At 34.9% G+C, this 19,157-nt stretch overlaps 2 protein-coding genes across 5 annotated transcripts in view; both read right to left on the bottom strand.

Annotated features, from left to right (window-relative positions):
- Positions 1 to 330: 330 nt before the first annotated feature.
- LOC100266907 (uncharacterized) lies at positions 331 to 2,443 on the bottom strand. 2 transcript variants are annotated; one of them, XM_019223316.2, is made up of 3 exons: positions 1,673 to 2,443; positions 998 to 1,593; positions 331 to 667 (listed from the first exon to the last, which is right to left on the bottom strand). In XM_019223316.2, the coding sequence occupies exons 1-3, from the start codon at positions 2,036 to 2,038 to the stop codon at positions 649 to 651; spliced, it is 981 nt and encodes a 326-aa protein (XP_019078861.1). In that variant the 5' UTR covers positions 2,039 to 2,443; the 3' UTR covers positions 331 to 648. The 2 variants fall into 2 exon arrangements, with proteins under 2 accessions (XP_019078861.1, XP_002268252.2); XM_002268216.4 differs by lacking the exon at positions 331 to 667 and having other exon boundaries at positions 684 to 1,593.
- A 3,033-nt stretch (positions 2,444 to 5,476) lies between these two features.
- Positions 5,477 to 19,157, bottom strand: part of LOC100261717 (exocyst complex component SEC6) — a 38,714-nt gene continuing 25,033 nt past the window's right edge. For all 3 annotated transcript variants that reach the window (XM_002268249.5, XM_010659362.3, XM_019223675.2), the window contains 10 exons: positions 18,296 to 18,379; positions 18,113 to 18,199; positions 15,347 to 15,391; positions 12,121 to 12,199; positions 11,338 to 11,407; positions 7,154 to 7,241; positions 6,948 to 7,037; positions 6,697 to 6,813; positions 6,332 to 6,394; positions 5,477 to 5,943 (listed from right to left, as the gene is read on the bottom strand). In XM_002268249.5, the coding sequence (XP_002268285.2) occupies positions 5,812 to 5,943; positions 6,332 to 6,394; positions 6,697 to 6,813; positions 6,948 to 7,037; positions 7,154 to 7,241; positions 11,338 to 11,407; positions 12,121 to 12,199; positions 15,347 to 15,391; positions 18,113 to 18,199; positions 18,296 to 18,379 (855 nt within the window). In that variant the 3' untranslated portion in view covers positions 5,477 to 5,811. The remainder of the gene's footprint in view (positions 5,944 to 6,331; positions 6,395 to 6,696; positions 6,814 to 6,947; positions 7,038 to 7,153; positions 7,242 to 11,337; positions 11,408 to 12,120; positions 12,200 to 15,346; positions 15,392 to 18,112; positions 18,200 to 18,295; positions 18,380 to 19,157) is intronic.

Genomic DNA, 19,157 nt, shown 5'->3' with positions numbered 1-19,157 from the left:
TAAAAAATTTAAAATATGATTAAAAAAAATTTTCAAAAACGACTTATTAATAATTCTTAAAACCAGTAAAAGGGGAGTGTCTAAGATAGATCTAGTGATTGAAGTGAAGTCTTAGTAATATAGTCATACTAAAAGGTACGAGTGTAAAACTACTACGCATTTACGTATGATGCAAAAGTTTTTCGGACTATATATATATTTTATATTTTAAATTGTTACTTAGAATACTTTTAAAAAAACAATTAAAAATATTTAAAAATTGTTTTAAAAAACAACCTTATTTCATCCTTCAAAAATTGAAAGTTGGTCAAACTAGGAATTTGAAAATTGTTTCCTATTCAAAGAGGCTTGGCTCTCCCATTGTTACACTAATAAACTTCACATCAATACCATATATGTTCACAATGGATATGTAATTTGTGGATTTTATGAGGTAAAAAACAAGAAGCATCATTCCCTCTTTCTCAAATACAACTTTTCCTTTTTCAGAGGAGAAAGAATCTGTCCTTTTTGGATGGGAAAATCTTGCTTTCCAATGAAGCTACTTGTATCAATGCTATTCTTCTGGTTTCTTCTCTTTACATAGCAAGTTTTGCTTTTCTTCAAAGCAAGAATCACATTCTCTCTCCCTTCAAATAAAACCTCCTTTCAAAGCTTCCTCATACAGCTGCAAAACAAAGTCATGAATAGAACAAGGAAAAAAAAAATGAAAATAATATGAAATTAAAACAAATAAAAATGTGCAACATCCATTACTAGCTAATATTTTTCGATTTTTTTTTTGAGAGAATTATCGAACTCTCTTAATTTTGTATCGGGTTACATAAATGCAAATATTTCTGTTTGAGAAGCAAATCGAAGAATCTAAACCGACAATCAGCCAACAGCAACTGATTCCTCTACTTGTCTTTACCATTTCTTTGTTTGTTTTGTTTTTTTTTTTTTTTCTTCTACCTATTGCTGCACATACTCAAAACTTTTCATCCTCTCTCTTTACCTATGAGTGCACATGTCCAAAAGCTTCTTTCTCCCTTCAACTATTTCATCAAAGAAATCATCAAGCTGCCCAACTATACTCTCAGTCCCACATCTCAACACCCCAAACCAACTCTTCAAGCTCTCAACCTTGTCTTGGATCTCACCTCCTCCTCCTTCATACTCCAATGCTCTCTCCAACTGCACCTTCAGTTCCTCTGTGGCAGCCTTGGCTTTCCTGAACTCATACAGCAGAATTCCAGGCTGCCCATCAATGCGGTTTAGCTCAGCGGCCACCCTTTGCTGCAATCTGGAGGTGGAGACCATGAAACTTGATCCGAATACCGCCTGCCCATCGTGTCCGCCTTGGCAAAAGCTTGATTTAGGCCAGCAGTAGACGAGGCCGCCTAGCAGGATCATGAGAAGCAATGAGCTTACATTCCTCATTGCATGAAGAACTCCTCGAAAGCCATTGAACCCATTAATGAATTTTGATTCAACTGATATGTTCTCATCGAACCGCAGCGATAATGCTTGGATTCTTGTCTCCATCAAGTTCTTGTTCTCCTCTTCCAACCCTACAATCTCCCTTCTGCAACCGATGATGGCCCTAATAACCTGTATTATAAATCAGATCAAACTTGTTAAGTAAAAGATTTTTATGAAGTATCAAAAGTTCTGTGAGTCCAGCAACTACCTGGCGAGAAATCTGAGGATTCAGACTGTAGTATCCATCCAGAGAGGAAACGATATTGGTACCAGCAGAATAATAATTTTCCATAGCAGAAATACCAGATTTAAGGACATGGCAGGCCTCCCATAGCCTGGAGCTTTCATCCATGTACTCATCCAACCACTTCTCCCCCACAGGGAGGTGGAGCTTCTGCACCAAAATGTTGAGGTGGGAGTGGAAGGATCTGAGGGAGGAGAGGACGCGTTGGAGGAACTGAATGGACATGAAGTTGTGGGAGGCGAAGGAGCGGTCGAGATCATCGAGGCCTCGAGTTAGGATGGTGTAGAAGCCATTGACTGAAGTGGTGGTGGAAGAAGGGTTGCCCATCATATTGGAAGAAGGTGATGGAGAGTGATGGAAATTGGAACAAGTAAAATATATATGTGGGGAAGAGGGGAGGAGGAAGAGAAGGGGAAGTGAAGAGAGCTCAAGAGCTGAGATTTGTATAGTGAAAAAGAATAGTTGGGTGCAATTATGGGTGTTCCCTACAGAGTGGAGAAGATGATTGGGAATCTGCCATTTTCATAGTTTAATGGGCAGACATGAAGAGAAAGAAGAAAAAAAAGAGAACAAAATAGAGAAAGTGATAGCAATCAATTGAAGTCCCCAAAAGAGATTACCTCAAAACATATGAATACAAGAAGATTTCATGGGATGGCTTCTCTCATTTCAATTTTCCTTCCTTTCTTTTCACTTTCCACATATTTTCCTTTTTTTTTTTTCTTACATTTTTTTTTTTGAGTAGTACTCTTCCAAAGGAGAGGCATATATGATATTTGAAAAGGGTCTTTTTTTTTTTTGAAGGAAAAAATAAACAATGTTGGCAGCTCTTTATTCCATGATATGCTAGATTATGTTTCTTTCTTGGAGTGTAAAAGTTTGACCACTTTGACTGAGATTCCTCCTCTCTTTTCTCTTCTCTGCTCATTCTTCCATTTTGATTTTGTTCCCCCTTTAGAATTGAGTGCCCCCTCTTTCCCTTCCTTTTGGTTTAGTATTCCAACCCCATGTAATGTATTTTACTCCATTTGGTGGTCATCTTTCTCTTTTAAGGACCCCAACATTCTACTTTAGGGCATTGGATTTGCAATATTTTACTCATAAAAATGGAATAATATAATTCCCACACACATGTGCACTCTCATTCAAGATTATATCAATCATGGGTTTTTGGTTTTTACTTTTCTTTAAGATAGTCAATAGTGGGTTGGATGGATTATGGACCCAAGACCAGCCATTGGCATGTGTTCCAAGAAAGTGAATGCAAATGGGTTATTTTCTCGGTAACCAAACAGCTAATGGGCCTTTTTTTTTTTTTTTTTTTCAAAGAAAATGAAAATTGCCTTACTATTGTACAGACAGACATGAAAATATGGAATTGGTTCCCTGTCATTTTAGTGATTAAGGACTTAGTCCCTTGCATCTAATCTCCATGGGGACCCATCTATCGCACATGAAATCATTGATTTGATGGGAAGAAGTTTCACGGGGAACCAAATTATTGAATTCTAACTAAACCTTGTCCAACCACACCATTAATTCCTAGTATTAATCAAGAAAAATCTGATGTTGAAAGATGGGTAAGAGATCATGACTTAATGGTACTACAAAAAAATGAAAAATGGTAGAAGGACTCCTAATATTTACAATATTAATAATTTTTGGAAAGTAATTATAATGAGTTCAAAATGAGCCATAAAATGTTAATCATGCATGATTAATACTAAGATAGCGATAAATCTTTGTTTGGGCTCAGGATGGTAAAATTTAATATGATTCATCATCCATACTCAAATTTAAAATGTTTTTTTTGTGGGTTTAAATCGAGTATAACGATATTTGAATCAAATTAACATCACTTTACATTACTTATTTAATAAACAATTTTTTTGGTCGACCAATATAACAATAATTGAATCTGAATTGACTTATTTAATAATTATGTTAATTGAACTTATTATAATCATGATCCATTTAACCCACATTTTACTCATTTAAAATTTTATTTTGAATAAATAAGTTAATTGAGTTATAAAAGTATTATGTTAGGATATTAGTCATATTGACTCAAACATTACTTAATTTTTGGTAATCATGATGCATTAAATGTTTATTTGATTACCAATAGATTATATGATGCATTAAATGTTAGATAATTAGATTTTAGGGAGAATTATGTTTTGGGGGTAGATGGACCCCAAATTAACAAAAGGTCCATGTAACTCTTCAAATTGAGCCCAATACCCAATAAAAGTATGGAAATTGAGTTGAAGGATATTATCCTTCAGTATTTCCAAAAATGCCCTTTGTTGATTTTGAGAAAAAAATTAATATTTTTGAAAAATACTTTTATTTAATTTAATATTTTTGATTTAATTTAATATTTTTAAAAAATGCTTTTATGTAATTTAATATTTTTTAAAATACTTTTATTTAATTTAATATTTTTAAAAAATAAATTTATTTAATTTAATATTTTTTAAAGATAAATTTATTTAATTTAACATTTTAAAAAATATTTAATTTAATATTTTTTTAAATACTTTAATTTAATTTAGTATTTTTGAAAACTACTTTTATTTAATTTAGTATTTTTGAAAAAAAAATTATTAAAAAAAATTATTTAACTTAATTTTATAAAATATTTTATATGTATTCTTAAAAGGTATATTTGTCCGTTACTATTTCATATCCTTCAACTCAATTTGAAGAGTTATATGGACCTTTTGTTAATTTGGGGACCCATCTACCCCCAAAAGATAATTCTCCCTAGATTTTATTTGGGATAACTTAAACTTTAATCTACTTGAATTTTGATGTGACAACTACATCTAATTTGTACTATATTTCGATTATTTAAATTTATTCCTACCTTGTTCCCAAATATAGATGAGTTGGGGCAAGTAAGAAATTTCCTGTTCTTACCTATTAATTTTTTTTTAATTAGCTTTTAAAACTTTTTTTAAAAATTTAATATATAAACAAATAAATATTATACTTTTTAATAAAAATAAATTAAATACTAACCGTGTTAAATAGAAAGAAAAATAATCCAAATCCATTTATAATCCGTTTATATTTCTCTCAAACTGTTATATTAGGAAGTGATATAAATCTTGGAAAATATTTGTTCCATGATCATCCCTAGTTCAAGAACCACAAGAGATGTCTAAAAATGAGGTCGGAGAACTTTTATGTGAGTGATGAACTTGGAAGGATAAGGAAAATTTTAAAGTAGAGATGATTATCAATGACTGGAGAATGGAACAAGAGTCACACGCAAGACAAGAGAGGGGAGCCAAATGTTAGGAGCTGGTCCATTATAGACAAAGAAAAAAAAAAAACCAAGAAGAATGGTCCTACAAAGCCAGATTTGAAGAAGCAAGTCCCACAAAAGTAAGGATGTCATGAGAAGGCATATCATCCATGTTAGGGGGCACAACTGGATGAGGATTTGAACTGAAATGCTTGGTTGCTAGGAAGCATACACATTCAAATCTATGCAACTTCATCCCTCTTTTGTTTCTTTACTCCTACTTCTCTGAAAACCACTTTTCTTATCTGCATGTAACCCATACAATCTACTCTTTTTTTTGCTTCTCCCAGTAAATGATAAATTTAGTGTTAGGATGAAAGAGCTTTACTAGTCCATATCAGAAGTTTTTTCCAAATGACAGCTTCTACAAACAGGATTTACTGAAAAGGAAATAAACCAATGGCATTCACAGAGCCTGGATTTGAGATATGTGAAACAACACAAACTTCAAATGTGTAATCCATAAGAGGACTAATACATCCATTAGATTTTGCAAGAAAGTAACACTCAATTCCAACATGGCTTCCAAGAAATCAGCAGTTCAAATACAAGAGACACCAAATAGAACAAACCCAGTTTGAACAACACTGAAATTTAATATCTACAATGAATGGAATGCAAAATTAACAGTGTAGAGAGTTGTAAAGCACTGAAGAAAAATATACTCTTGGTTTACAAAAAGAAATGCAACTGCAACTTGTCCATCAGGGGAGGCTACAGGCTTGTGTAACGCACTGCTTAGTTGTCTATGATCAAAATGATAGCATTGATCCTAGGGAGGGAGCTCTCAAGTCAGCTTCCGCCATAACGATCCTTTGGAAGCTGTTAGGCACTTCACCTTTGGGAAAATAAAACCTGCCTTTAGGGGGTTACTGCCGACAAGGGAATTTTCGTAAATTTCTTTGCACTCTTGGACAACCTGTGTGAAAAAGACAAGTATTGATATCAAATCTGAAGCAGATGAGCCCCTTTCCTCCAAATCACTATCATATTCATGTGTTGAAACTGAAACTGATGATACCTCATACTTTGAAACTTGTATTTTAGAAGTGATAAAGTTTCCCAATTAAGCTTTATGGTTGCAAACCCAATCACTAAATTTCAGGGTACTTCCTACAAATGATAGCGAGCCTATTTGTACTTCTTAACACTAGTGAAATTGGCATATCTTATGATTTCAGTGCCTCATCCCTGAATATTACACTTCCAACAGAATGTTATTTCATGGGATTTACATCCTCTTAAGGTTCCAAAGTAAATAATTTTGGGTTTGATGTAAGAGAAACTAATTATAAGGTTGAATTTACCTCCTTTGCATCCTTCCGTGGTATGCCTTCTCGCAGTCCAACTAGTTTCTCAACCACCTCAGGCTGCACAGCGAAGAAAGTAAAGATGCTTGAGATTCTTAACAGAAACATTCTTATCATAGGAATTCAGGAATTCCAAGAAAATTCTAATACATTGACAGTTAATTGGAAACAATATAAAATAAACAGAATACAAATTACTGGGATGGTGACTAAGTGACAATATTAAATTTTATTTCTTCGATACTAAAATAGCTAGAGGCTATGATGGTTATTTAGAGTTTGATACTCAGAACTACAAAATGAAAAACGGTCACTACCATGAAACGGTCACTACCATGAACACTATTTTTAATAGCACTTACTGGACAATCAGGTTGATGTTCAAGAATGTTTGTGTATATGAGTGTGAATGTATCCAGGCTCTCTGCAGAAGCAAGCTCTCTCAAGTCACTCAGTATCCTGACTCTGTTTTCAACTTTCTGTAACACATAAGTCAAGGAAATATGGAGGAAGTAAGAAGCATAGCAGATGAATACATCAAGAAAATTATACTAGAAAAAATGTTGAGGTAACTGTATTTCGAGTAAACTTAAGTCAAGGTGGTGGCACTTACGGAGACACTTATGTACTCCCTAAAGAAATCCAAGATAACCTCTTCGTCTAACCTCATCCGTTCAATGGTTTCTTCCTTTATATAGTTTCTCTACAATCACAAGCATCATTAAACCATTCACGCAAGGAAACAAAATATATTACAGGAGAATACATATCAAAATATATCCAACAAATGGGAAACTATAAATTCTTTTCAACAAAAACCTGTGTCAGGAGGTGATCAACATAAACAACCACAGTTTCTTCCAGGCAAGCTTCAACAAATCTCCTAAATGATCTTTCTTCAATGTACCTTAGTCACAAAAGATTTAGAGCAAATAAGAGATGTTTTAAACTTAAATATGGAAATGAGACACAGAAAAGTAGATCAACAGGCTGGATTCAGCAAACTTATTATGGAGCATGAACTTCTCGTAAACTTGTAATTATGCTTCTAGAAAGTGATGGTGCTCCCTACAATGTATTTGTATAACATCCTGCTCACCCTTATAAATCTGCATCTAACACCACCTTCCCACCTTAAAAAAATTGTTAAAAAATTATTTAAATAGATCAGGCATCATGGTTATTCTCTCTCTCTCTCTCTCTCTCTCTCTCTCTCTCTCTCTCTCTATGTATATACCTATCTATCTACAAATGAAAATACCACATTCCCTTGAAGAAGATATCAGACATCTTTACATAGCAACATGCATCCTCTTTTCCATGAGAGTGTGAGCTGGGAGGTAAGGGGAGCAGGAGATCAAGAGGAGGTTAGCATTTATTGAAAGAAAGGGAAGAGAGAAGAAAGGGATGAGATGCCTGGGTTTAGGTCCTTTATTTGAGAAATTACTCTGGAGTGCGCCAGTGCAATAGCTGGCATTTGTTTTTCATTAGAAAAATAACTAAGGTCTTCTGCAGAACAACCTATACAAATAACATGTCCAATAAAAAAGCTGCACAAAAATTCAGGTGTCCTTTCATGTGCCTGAGAGGCATGCCTGTTGCCTGGTGAAAGTTGCGGCATCCTGTCAAGTGTCAGGTGTCCCACCTGCCCTAGCTGCTTCTAGGAGCACTTTCAGTGACAGCGCTCACACCCATCACAAAATTCTTCACAATTCCTTGAGAGGAGAGGTCAATGTAATCAAGAAACAAACATCAACCATCTGCTGCAATTCCTCAGCTTCCAAATTCGCAGGTGAATTGTCTCTCTACTCCCCATAAATTCTATGATCCTAATCAATCTCCATTCTGATTTCCATTTATCTCAATCAATTGAGTTGTGGAATCATCCCTGATTGATTTTTTCAAAATCCATATCTTTGTCCAGTGCAGAAATCAGATTCAGTTGGCTGATGATTTCACTGACTTTGTCTTACTCAAACCATAAACTTCTCTCTAATAATGGAAAACCTAATTTCTCCTTGGCCATCCTTTTGCGAATTGAACATCTTCCTTTGCACCATACAAACCTTCTCTCCACTAGCTTGATTCGTTTGGGTGTCAAGAACACTTCAAAAGGGGATAACTTATGTCAAGGAGATTTTGCATCTCCTAAACAATCTAAAACTTAACCATCATTCGGTTATTAACCTAATAAACTTATTATTTTATAGGCAAACAAAAAGATATGTTAAAAAGATCCAATCAAAAAGAAAAAAAAAGAGGGAGTTTGGTGAGGGTGGTGGGGTTGGTGGGGGGTGTTATTGCACCCGATGTACACAATAACCTAATGTGTACACTTTTTCTAATATAATTTTTTTTTCTTGATAGATAATGATGTAATATTATAAACAAATGCCAAATAAATAGTGCATTAAGGTACATAGAAAATATACAAAGGGTGCCAAAGAGAACAACACAAAAGAGTTGAGGAACAACCAAGGTGGGATTATAAAAAAGAAGTCTCTCCCTTACCAAAAACCCAACTCAATGTTATCAAAGGTGATTCGCCTGGGTTGCCTAGGCCACTAGGCCAAGGGCAGATAAAAGTTGCCTCTTGAAGACTCAAGCAAGGTGGCTTCAAAGAGCCGATGCCTAGGCGCTTGTCTTGGGATAAGATGTAAGGCATAAATGGGTTAAGATTAGACATTTGGATTGTAAATTTAATTCAATCTAATATTAGATTAAACAAAGTATAAGATGAAATATTATATTATCGATCATAATGATAATGAGATGGAGGGCTATCAACCTAGTCTCGATGGAAGTGATGACAATTTTAATTTTAGTGATGACGCCCAAAGCTTCTCTAAGATGTTCATTTTCTTATTTTGTTTTTTACTTTGACTTTTAGATGTCTAGAAAATTAAAATATGCATTTGGATAGGATAGATTTCACTACATGACATGATGTTTTTTATGAAGTAGAGTATAATATTTAACACTTTGAATAATTATTACTATTTTTTTAATTTTATAAGGCACGATGAGGGATGAAAAATTAATAATGTTGATTGGTGAAGACAACACTTATATTGGATAAACATTGAATATGTAAATATATGTATATTTTTTATAGTCTTACCATAGTCAGGCTATTGCCTTGTTTTTTTGCCTTCGGCCTTAGGCTAAAACAAATTTTATAGCCTTGACAACATCTTTTACCTTTGACAACACTGAACTAACTAATCAACAAATTCAATTAGAGACATTCATCACCCATGTACAACTTTACCCACAGAAGAAAGATTACTGAGGAAAATGCTCTTCATAATCTCGATAGACTGCTCCTCACTCTCATATGACTTTTGATTTCTCTCTTTCCAAATAATCTAAAAGATGCATAAAGGAGTAACTCTTCAAATCTTCTTGTACTTTTCCCAAACAAAGGATCCATGTCACCTTAACAGAGTCTCTCTCACTATGGCTGATAGAACCTAAGGAACACCAAACAAAGAAAACAATTGCCAAAGAACCCTTGCCTTGGACAATGAAGGATAAGGTAATCAATTGAGTCCAGCATTCACCCTCTTTCTTGAAGCATCTATTAACCTTTTCCTAACAAGCTTCCCACACAAAGAATTGCTTTAGATGAAATTTATGGATTCCAAACGACTCCTGCTGGAAAAGAAGTTGAACTCCCCAACTCTAGGGTAGCATAAAGAGACTTCACTGAGAAGGTTTCATTCCTCAAATCCATCCACATTGCCCTATCCTCCTCTCTGTTAACTATCTAGCAAAAAATTGTTCAATATTATTAAGCTCCCAATCATTAAGATTTCTAGAAAAACAGAGATTCCAATGACCCCCTCCCCTGACCAATCCCATAATATCCTAATTTTTTCCCCTCTAACATACATAGTTCATTTTGTTATTTACCACCAGAAATAGGTTTCCACTTCTACATTTCTCTCTTTTGGCTGGAAAAATGAAGTATGGACAAACAGCTAGAAGATATAATTAGGTAAATTTTACAGCCTCAATCATGCAACCATCAAATATTGTGGCCCAGCTAGCTCAATATTTTTCTCACCATGTTGCTAAAAAGTTATCATTTTTATTGCAATCTAGTAACCATATCATGCAAGTGCAATGCTATCCTGTTGTGTTCACAGCTTAATAAGGATAGACATTATAATGCTCAAGACTTACCCCTTTGTGCTCCATAACTTCCACATAATTAATCAAAAAACTTCATTTTCATAACTATTAAAGATAATACTGACAATATATTAGTCTATTTTTCCCGTTATGTATATTTTGGACTGTTTGGAAAGAGAGGAATAGATTAGCCTTTAAAGGGGGTGTGATACATATACAGAAGCTAAAGAATTTTTTTGTTTGTAATTTGTGGGGCTGGGCTAGATTGGATATTGGAGATAACTCTCTCTCCCTTCTAGGCTTTCTAGAGTGGCTAGCTTCCACTTAGGGGAGGTGAGGTCCCCTTGGTCTCTTTTGTTTTTTGGTTGTGTGGCTATAGTTGCCTTGTATATTTCCTGTATACTGTGTGGCTATTGGCCTCTTTTTTAATATACTTTGGTTTACTTATCAAAAAAAAAATATATTAGTCTATTTTTCATTTTGACTTGTCCAAAAAATGGGATGAAAGCATGGCAGAACATGCTAAGCTAAAACCTACATTACATGGATACTAAAATCTATCTAAAGCACCTGACGAGTGAGCAGGCCTGTTCAACAAGGATGAGAACCTAATCCGTAGCATAATGGGTTCCTTCAGACACTTTGATAATTACATTTTTGTTTCACTTATCCTATACCTTCGTGTAATTACCTGTATTAGAACTGCAATATATAATTTATTTTAAATAATAAAAGCCAACTCTTAGATTATGTAGCCTTGTCGGGGACTTAATGACAGATCCCCATACCAAAAAATCATGCTTTAGTTTATGTAACATAGGTTAAAGCTAAAGAATAGAGTTATCCAGATCTGAGAGAGAACTTACATCTTCACATCTGTAAAATAATCACCGAATGTTGCAACCAAGTACTCTGTAACCTGTCCTTCACACCACTCTGAATATAGACAAACAGGGAACCTGGTTAGAATTCAAAAAATGTTTCAAGAGATAGTAAAGGAATTCAAGTGGATTTTTTTCCATTTTATTTTATTATTTTTTTTTTTTGAAAAAAAAAAAACCTAAAAGAAATTTACCATTAACATTCTTACCTCATTACATAAGAATGAAGCAACACAATGGATCCACTTTTCAGGCCAGTTATATTTGATGTAACATGAGAACCAAGAAGTTTCATCAAATCTTCCATTGATGCCAAAATTAGGTTCAAAACCAATCAGACTGTTGGAATATAGTATTAATGGACAGATGAATTCTAGCAGGCTGTTGAATGAATAAGAAATTTTATCAAGACAGTCCCAGTATTTTGGCCTAAATACTTAGTATTGCATGTTGTCTAAAGGAATGCTAAGCCACCGACAGTTTGTTTTCCAAAAAATCAGCACACTCTCAATTACAATTATCACTTTGATGACATCACTGAACGACCACATGGTGATGAGTTACATAATTGCACATATTGAGAGCCAAGGTTAACCACAATAACTAGGCTTCAGGAACATCAGGTATTATCTTCTCATTCAAAAGGAAAGGATAAAGACGATTAGCTTTAATTGCAGACATGAAATATTTACAAGATGAATGAGCACATCTTTACCACAAGCACCATGAAAACCTCAAACAGAAGGTTTATAATGGTAAAATCTTCACCTTTCTGATAAAGCTTGACAAGTAACTCTTGCACTCCTGGGTCTTCAAATATAACACTCACAGTTTGATGCACAGCTTCCTACCATCAATAAGCAATTTAATAAAAAATGTTCTCCAAGCTATATGATGCTAAATCCAATATGAATAATAGCTATAACATTCCAAGTGGTACATGAAGATATAGACCAAATTTTCCACATTTGAACAAATGAATAAATTAATATCAGCTTTTTAACATGGAAATCTATTTTGTGTCTATTTTATTGCTGCAGTTAAGCACACAGATCAGGGTTCAAAGTATTGGCCAAGTCCGATACAACTCAGCCGAGTTGCATCTACACCTCGACACCTGCCACGACGAGACTGCTACCAGATACGATATAATGCACAAACTCAGCAGGGAATTGGTAAGACTCGGTTGACTCGTTTGAGTTTCTGAGTTAACTCGGTCAACTCGATTAGATTACAGAGAATTTTTCAATTTTTCTTTCCAACTGCAACAAAATATCAGAAGATTTTCAAAAAAAAATAAAAAATGGGAGATTCCCCTTTCAAAAGCAAATACCCATTCTAAAATTAGAACTTTTAAACCATCAATGAGAGGATCAAAGAAGATGAAGAAGAAAAAACCCAACCCATGACCCGTTCGGAGATAAGAGGAGAAACCACTGAAGCATGAGGGCATGATTTAGGCTTTACTTACCTGATTTTCCTAAAAATCGAGCATTATTGGAGGGCAGAGCTTTGGTGTCGACAGTGGTGACTCGTCAAGTGGACTGAATCTTTCATCGGAGACATCGGCAAGGCAACCCCCTCACAGTCAGATTGCTCCCCCTCCAGTGTTGGGTCTTGCATAGTTGTAAATTTGCAATTGCAGGTGGTGTCGTCTGTTGTGGGTCTTGACAGCAATGGTGGTGTGTGGGAGATTGGTAGCTCAAATTGGTAAAGTAAAATGATATGGAAGGTATGGATGGGATTTAATGATAAATTAAATATATTTATATGGCAAAGTGAGAATTAAATCCCCAATTCTTAATATTATCCTAAATAACTTTGACTTGAATGTGAAAAAAAAATTGTTTTTATTAATTTTTTAAGCTTTTTTAATTATATATACTTTTTTTATAATTTACATAATATTTTTATAATTTTTTAAAATTTTTAATTATCTTATTTTGTGTATCGCCCGATATCGAATTGAGACACCGAGACCGATATGCCTCAGGACCCTCCGAGTCAATGACCGATACCACAACTTTGAACCATGGCACAGATTGCTATAGTCATAAAGCAAACCATGGTAACATGAGAAGACGAAAAATCAATAACTCATGAAGCTATTCGAAAACTTCATAGGAAGTAGCTACTTGATGTTGAAAGTAAGCATTCACGAGTAATTCTTCTAGAGATGAAACCTAGACAATAAAAGAAACTCTATCAAGTATTAACTAATAGAATGACATGTCACTACCACACTAATCTCAGGATGGATTTACAAGCACATCCTGGTTGTGGTTTGAGGCATAGTGCACATAAGTTTCTAAATATCCTGCTGGAAATTTCATTCGTTTGAATGTGGATATTGCAGAAAAATTTTGTAGAAGCACATTTCAATGCTTGATGAATATTTTGATAAAATATTAATGGAGTTTGAAAACATTCACTTCAAGATGTGTAAAAATAGCTGTTTGTAGAAACTCAGAAGATTATTAACATACAAATGTAAAAAAAGACAAATTATGCATTGGGATATGATAACAAAACCCTTTTTTTTTAAGATTAAAGCCCAGTGGAATGAATTCAAAGGAAAAACCAGTTTTATTTCATCGAGTTCAGTTTGCAAACCACCAAATGCATTATAGCATTCTCCTATCAACAAAGAGGCATCTTTACACAAAATCATGTAAAGAATAATTGTTGATTTCTAATGTTAAGCTGAAATGAATCCCTCTATCTTAGGACTCTCTTATTGGGGAGCTAAGCTAAGATACAGACAATGTTAAGGTGCAATGGTGAAGGTAATGACTTGACTTTGCAGTGGTAAAGTAGCCCTTCAGTAATGAGGTGACAAAATCAATGGGAGTAAAGTGAGGCAAAAATGTATTGAGGATGGCAGTAGTGAGAGGGTCACAAGGATCTTTCCAGCCTGTCTTTCTGCTGTCTAATATTTTATTCAAAAGTTCACAAAGAGCTCCATGGACTGCATTTCAAGTCTCTAACTTCTGTGATTTAAAGTAATTTTGATATAAGATGTCCTTGGGTTGGGATTTGCGCTACAACAATTGTAAAGCTTTTTCTCAAATACTTGACACAGTTTTCCCTGAAAATTTCAAAATGCTCAGAGCCTATTGATAGGAAGACAAATACCTATCCTTGAAGGCTCGATATTTATCTTTTGTAAGCATATCCTCCAGGATATTCTTGCCAAATCAATTAATGCCACATGAAACAAGTATAATATGAAAAACATAGACATTTGTTGTGATTCACTCCTCAATTTCCCTCAAAGGACGATGGCAAGAAGGTGGCCAACCCTGATTATAGAACACTAGAGACAACTAGCTTCATCCCAACCACCAAGCCATTTCACCTTCAGCAAGGTACCTAAACTAAGAAAACTGGCAACCAGTCCCAAATACATTAGCATTCCTCAGATATTGCCATGGATCTAGCCAAGCATTAAGCATCAAGATGGATAAAGATAAAAATGTGGTTAGCTGCATTTTATACACAATGTCCAGTGGGGCCCACTTCATATCAGGCATGGTGTCATATGGGCTCTACTTCAAGAGCCCTTCATGTCTACAGACTCGTATGTTTATGTTATGTCATTTTTCTTCATCGCCTTATGTTCCATATTCATTATCATGTCATCATGAAATAGCCAATTAATAAGCCATGTATATCTTTCTTATTGGCATATAAATGCCTCTAATAAAAGATAGTCCTAACCAATTTAAAGCAATTCGATACTCAAAGAAACCAATGGTAAAACCAAGCACAAGGAGAAGGATATATACGCACATTTATCCACTAAATCATTACAAGCTTCAACAAGTCATAGAGGTGTATGTACATTGATATTGGAATAGAAGACCAAGAGATGTAAATGTTGCAACAAGAAACACTGGAGGCGCACACAAAAATATGGCATGCTATATAATATGTAAGCAAATTTTAAAAGTAAAAGACAAAATAAATAAATATGAAGTAACCTTCAACAGACCTTTGCAACCTCCAAGAAACCTTTGCAAGTGTCTTCGAAATTAACCTGTAAATTACGGAAAAAAAAAAAGGGAAACTCAATTTGAAAACAAAATCAAAAGGTTCAAACAAGTATTCTGCAATATATGCAATTTATGCCTCAAACAAAAATATTGGATTTTTTATTTTTTATTTATATTTCTGGGTGTCTTATGCAACCATATTTACTCGTGTTAGTTTTGTGAGGCCAAGATATAAAAAATGAGGTTCATCAAAATCCATTCAAAAAGGAGTGCAATTAACAAGTGTACTATTACATCAATCACATAAAGGAGAACATCAATCTTAAGCCAGGTAGAAGCTTCATGATCTGCATTAAACTGTACAATCCTGAGGCATGTATTAGAGTTTTGCATATATATATATATATATATATATATATGTTTAGTAGGAAATTTGATATACGCATACATATTGCTTGGTTGATCATCCTTGTGGAAGATCCGTGATTATGTTGCTTTGACCTCATACCTGAACATTATTTCATTCTTGTTTTTTCAATGAGAAACCAGAAAGCTTTACAAACATTAAGGGAATTAACATGCAGGAAGAAGGATGAGCCGGAAAGAACAAAAGAAATGAAAGGCAAAACATCAAGCAAAAAAAGTCATGGCAACATCAACAAATCACAAAAAGAATTCCGAGTCATAGCAATCCTCTTGGTTGAGGAATTGTTTTTCTGTTTAGCATCCTTGCCAATCCACCTAAGCTTGACTCTAAGGGCTCGTTTAGGAGTGATTTTGGAAAGAGCGCTTTTAGCTTTTTGCTATTGTCGGTACTCGGTAGTGTTTCTATCAAAATGCCTTTTTAGAAAATTGGATAACATTTGAATATAAACTAAACAAGTGCTTTTGAAGTTTTTTAAATAATGTGTTACGTAAGGGGAAAAAAAAAAGATAATTTTTTGAGGAAACATTTACTAAGTGCTAGTCCACAAATCACTTTATGTGATTCCCTAGATTTTTAAAAATGTTTTTAAAACTTTGTCAAATACCTGGTTTTTATGAGGAAAATGCTTCTAAATTTAGAAAGCACTTCCAACCCTCCTAAAACTCCCAAACAAGCTGTAAGTCTTATGTGCAGATTAATATCACCCTTGTAAAGTTTCCATAGTGCCAAGGACCCAAGGTGCCTAGTCTCACCTTGGAGATGACAACAAAAGAATCTCCTAACACTATGTAATGGAAGAAGCCTCTATTCTGACATTCTCTCAAGGCAAACGAAGCTCTATTTTTTACTGGCAAACCCTATCTCAGAGGATGGAAAAGTAAAACAATGTAGCACTTTTACTCTCACAAAGACTGCCTTCCATGCCTAGAAACCAGAGTATCCATTGTGCCAAGAACCAGAATCAGTCACTTTATAAGAGACTGGGAAGCATTTCTTCAGAAATTTCAGCAGGACAAAACAAAAACTTCCCTCTTGAGTTAAAAACAAATAAAGGAAATAAGGGGAAGCTTGGGTGAAGGATGTTTGGTCTGAGACAACAGGAAGGGGGAGTTGGAGTCCTTGCTTTACTATCCTTTAACGATTGGGAGATGGAAGAGATGGAGGGCCTTCTGTTACACCTGTGTGGTCAGAAACTGATCTTGGAGGAGGAGGATAGGGTGCAGTGTATGGAAACAAAGGATGGAATTTTCTCGACAAAGTCACTTTACAAAGCCCTAGAGCCAGGCTCCTCAGTTTTTTTTCCAATGAAGAACATAAGGAAATCGTGTGTGCAGCCAAAAGTAAGCTTCTTCGCTTGGGAGGCAACTTGGAGTAAAGTTTTAACTTTAGACCAAGTTAAAAAGAGGGGATGGACCTTAGTAAATAGATGTTATTTTTGTCAAGCAAAAGAAGAATCCATTGACCACCTCCTTCTTTATTGTGAAAAGACAAGGGCATTGTGGGAGATGTTTTTCACTCTTTTTATAGTGTCTTGGGTGTTCCTGTCTTCGATTAGGGAAACCCTATTGGGTTGGAATTGCTTCTTTGTGGGAAAAAAGTGCAAAACAGTTTCAAGAGCGGGTCCTCTTTGCATTTTTTGGACAGTTTGGAAAACTGGGAATAGAATCGCCTTTGAAGATGAGGTGTTGTCCATCCAAAGGCTGAAAACTTCTTTTCTTAACTCACTTTGGTCAGAGACCAATTTGTTTATAAAAGATGGTCCATCGACCTTTTTTGAGTTCATTGATTAGGTGGGTTCCCATTAAGGGAGGGGTTATTTTTTGTATATCTTTGTGGACAGTTTTTTGTTTCACATATAGGGGGGTGAGTATTTCCTTTTCTGTTCTGTATATTTTGAGTCGCTATTTTAGCGCCTCTTAGTAATACAATACTTTTCTTACTTATCAAAAAAAAAAATCACCCACAAAAACATAAAATCCTAGAGGGGGAGGAGGGTCCTCATCCAAACCTAATCATGACATTAAGAGACATGCATTGACAACCTAGAATGGGAATAATAAGTTAATAAATTAGTAAGGAGAGGTAGGTTTTTGTAACTACTAAATAACTTTTTGCTTTTGGTATTCATTATATTTAGCTTTCATTTATGGGAGGATTCCTCATCCTTTTTTTGTACTTCTTAATTTCTATTTAAATATGATAATATAATTCATTGTCGTTTCCTATCAAAAAAAAAACATGGGCAGGTCAGACCATGAACTCTTTAATTGAAAGCTAACTGGCCTCTTCCTCAAAAGAGTGAAAAAAATGCAGGGGAAAAAGAAAATAACGGCATAACCTGCTCAGCATAATTCTGTGGAAGAGCTTCCAAGGTGCTGCTACTCAGCTCCAATGCTAGATCATAGCAGCGTAGATTGTTGTTAATCTGGATACAATGTCAATAGCAGTAAAGAAATGGTGACTTAATTTAGTAGAAAACCAAGAGATAGAGTCACATGGAACTTGTTTAAGAGAGACAAACCATTGCACATAAAGATTCCAGACCAATTTCAGAAGCAGGTTCTTCAAGTCTTCGCTTTTCAGCTGCTTGAAAATCAATCATTACCTAAAAAACATGAAGTGAATCTGAACATCAATTATGATTTTAAATAGGACATTGACAAACCATGATAGACAACCACAATGAGAAGTAAAAAAGGGGTTTATCTATCTAGTATTATTTTGGCTGCACGTCCAAGTGGAGGACCCCAAATGTCCTGATAGGTAGCTGATCACTACCTTACTGCTATTTTAGGGGCAGTTTCTAATCTTAGCTTTATTCCTCTGGGAATAATTCTGCTAGGTTGGAGAGAGATCTGCAGAGGCAGTAAGACTCAGGTTGGGTTGTTAATGGCTTGGGAGCCCCTCTCCCTTAGGGATTCCATTAACTGATGCTTCCTAAGGCTTCTGAGTTAAATGGAGTTCTGGGGTTCCATTAGAGATCACAGTGGCAGTGTAATTATGGCTTTTGTATGAAACAAAGCCTGGGATGCCTCCAAGAGGATGGGAAGACTGTGTTTGTAGACAGTACACATGGATTGGCAGAATCTTAAATCTCAGAAGGAGATGTGCTACTATTCCACTAGAAGACTTGAACTGCCATCCCAGTTGTTAATTGGTTGGTAAGCAAGAAGCCATTGCTAGGGGTCTTTATAGGGTACTTCAATCCCATTAAGTGATTCAATTATATATTAGGATGTTGCAAGTTCTTTTTTAATATCCTGTTTGTGATTTTTTCTTGGTTTGACTTGAAGAAGAGCACATCCTTCCTTGTAACCTTTATCATCAATAATAATGAAGAAGACCCTAAAAAAAAGTATTACATGGTCAGATTAAAGCCATCA

The sequence above is a fragment of the Vitis vinifera genome, chromosome 12, assembly GCF_030704535.1.
Source record: "Vitis vinifera cultivar Pinot Noir 40024 chromosome 12, ASM3070453v1".
Lineage (NCBI taxonomy): Eukaryota > Viridiplantae > Streptophyta > Magnoliopsida > Vitales > Vitaceae > Vitis > Vitis vinifera.
The sequence above is the reverse complement of the archived record's forward strand: the minus strand, read 5'-3'. Positions and strand labels throughout refer to the sequence as shown.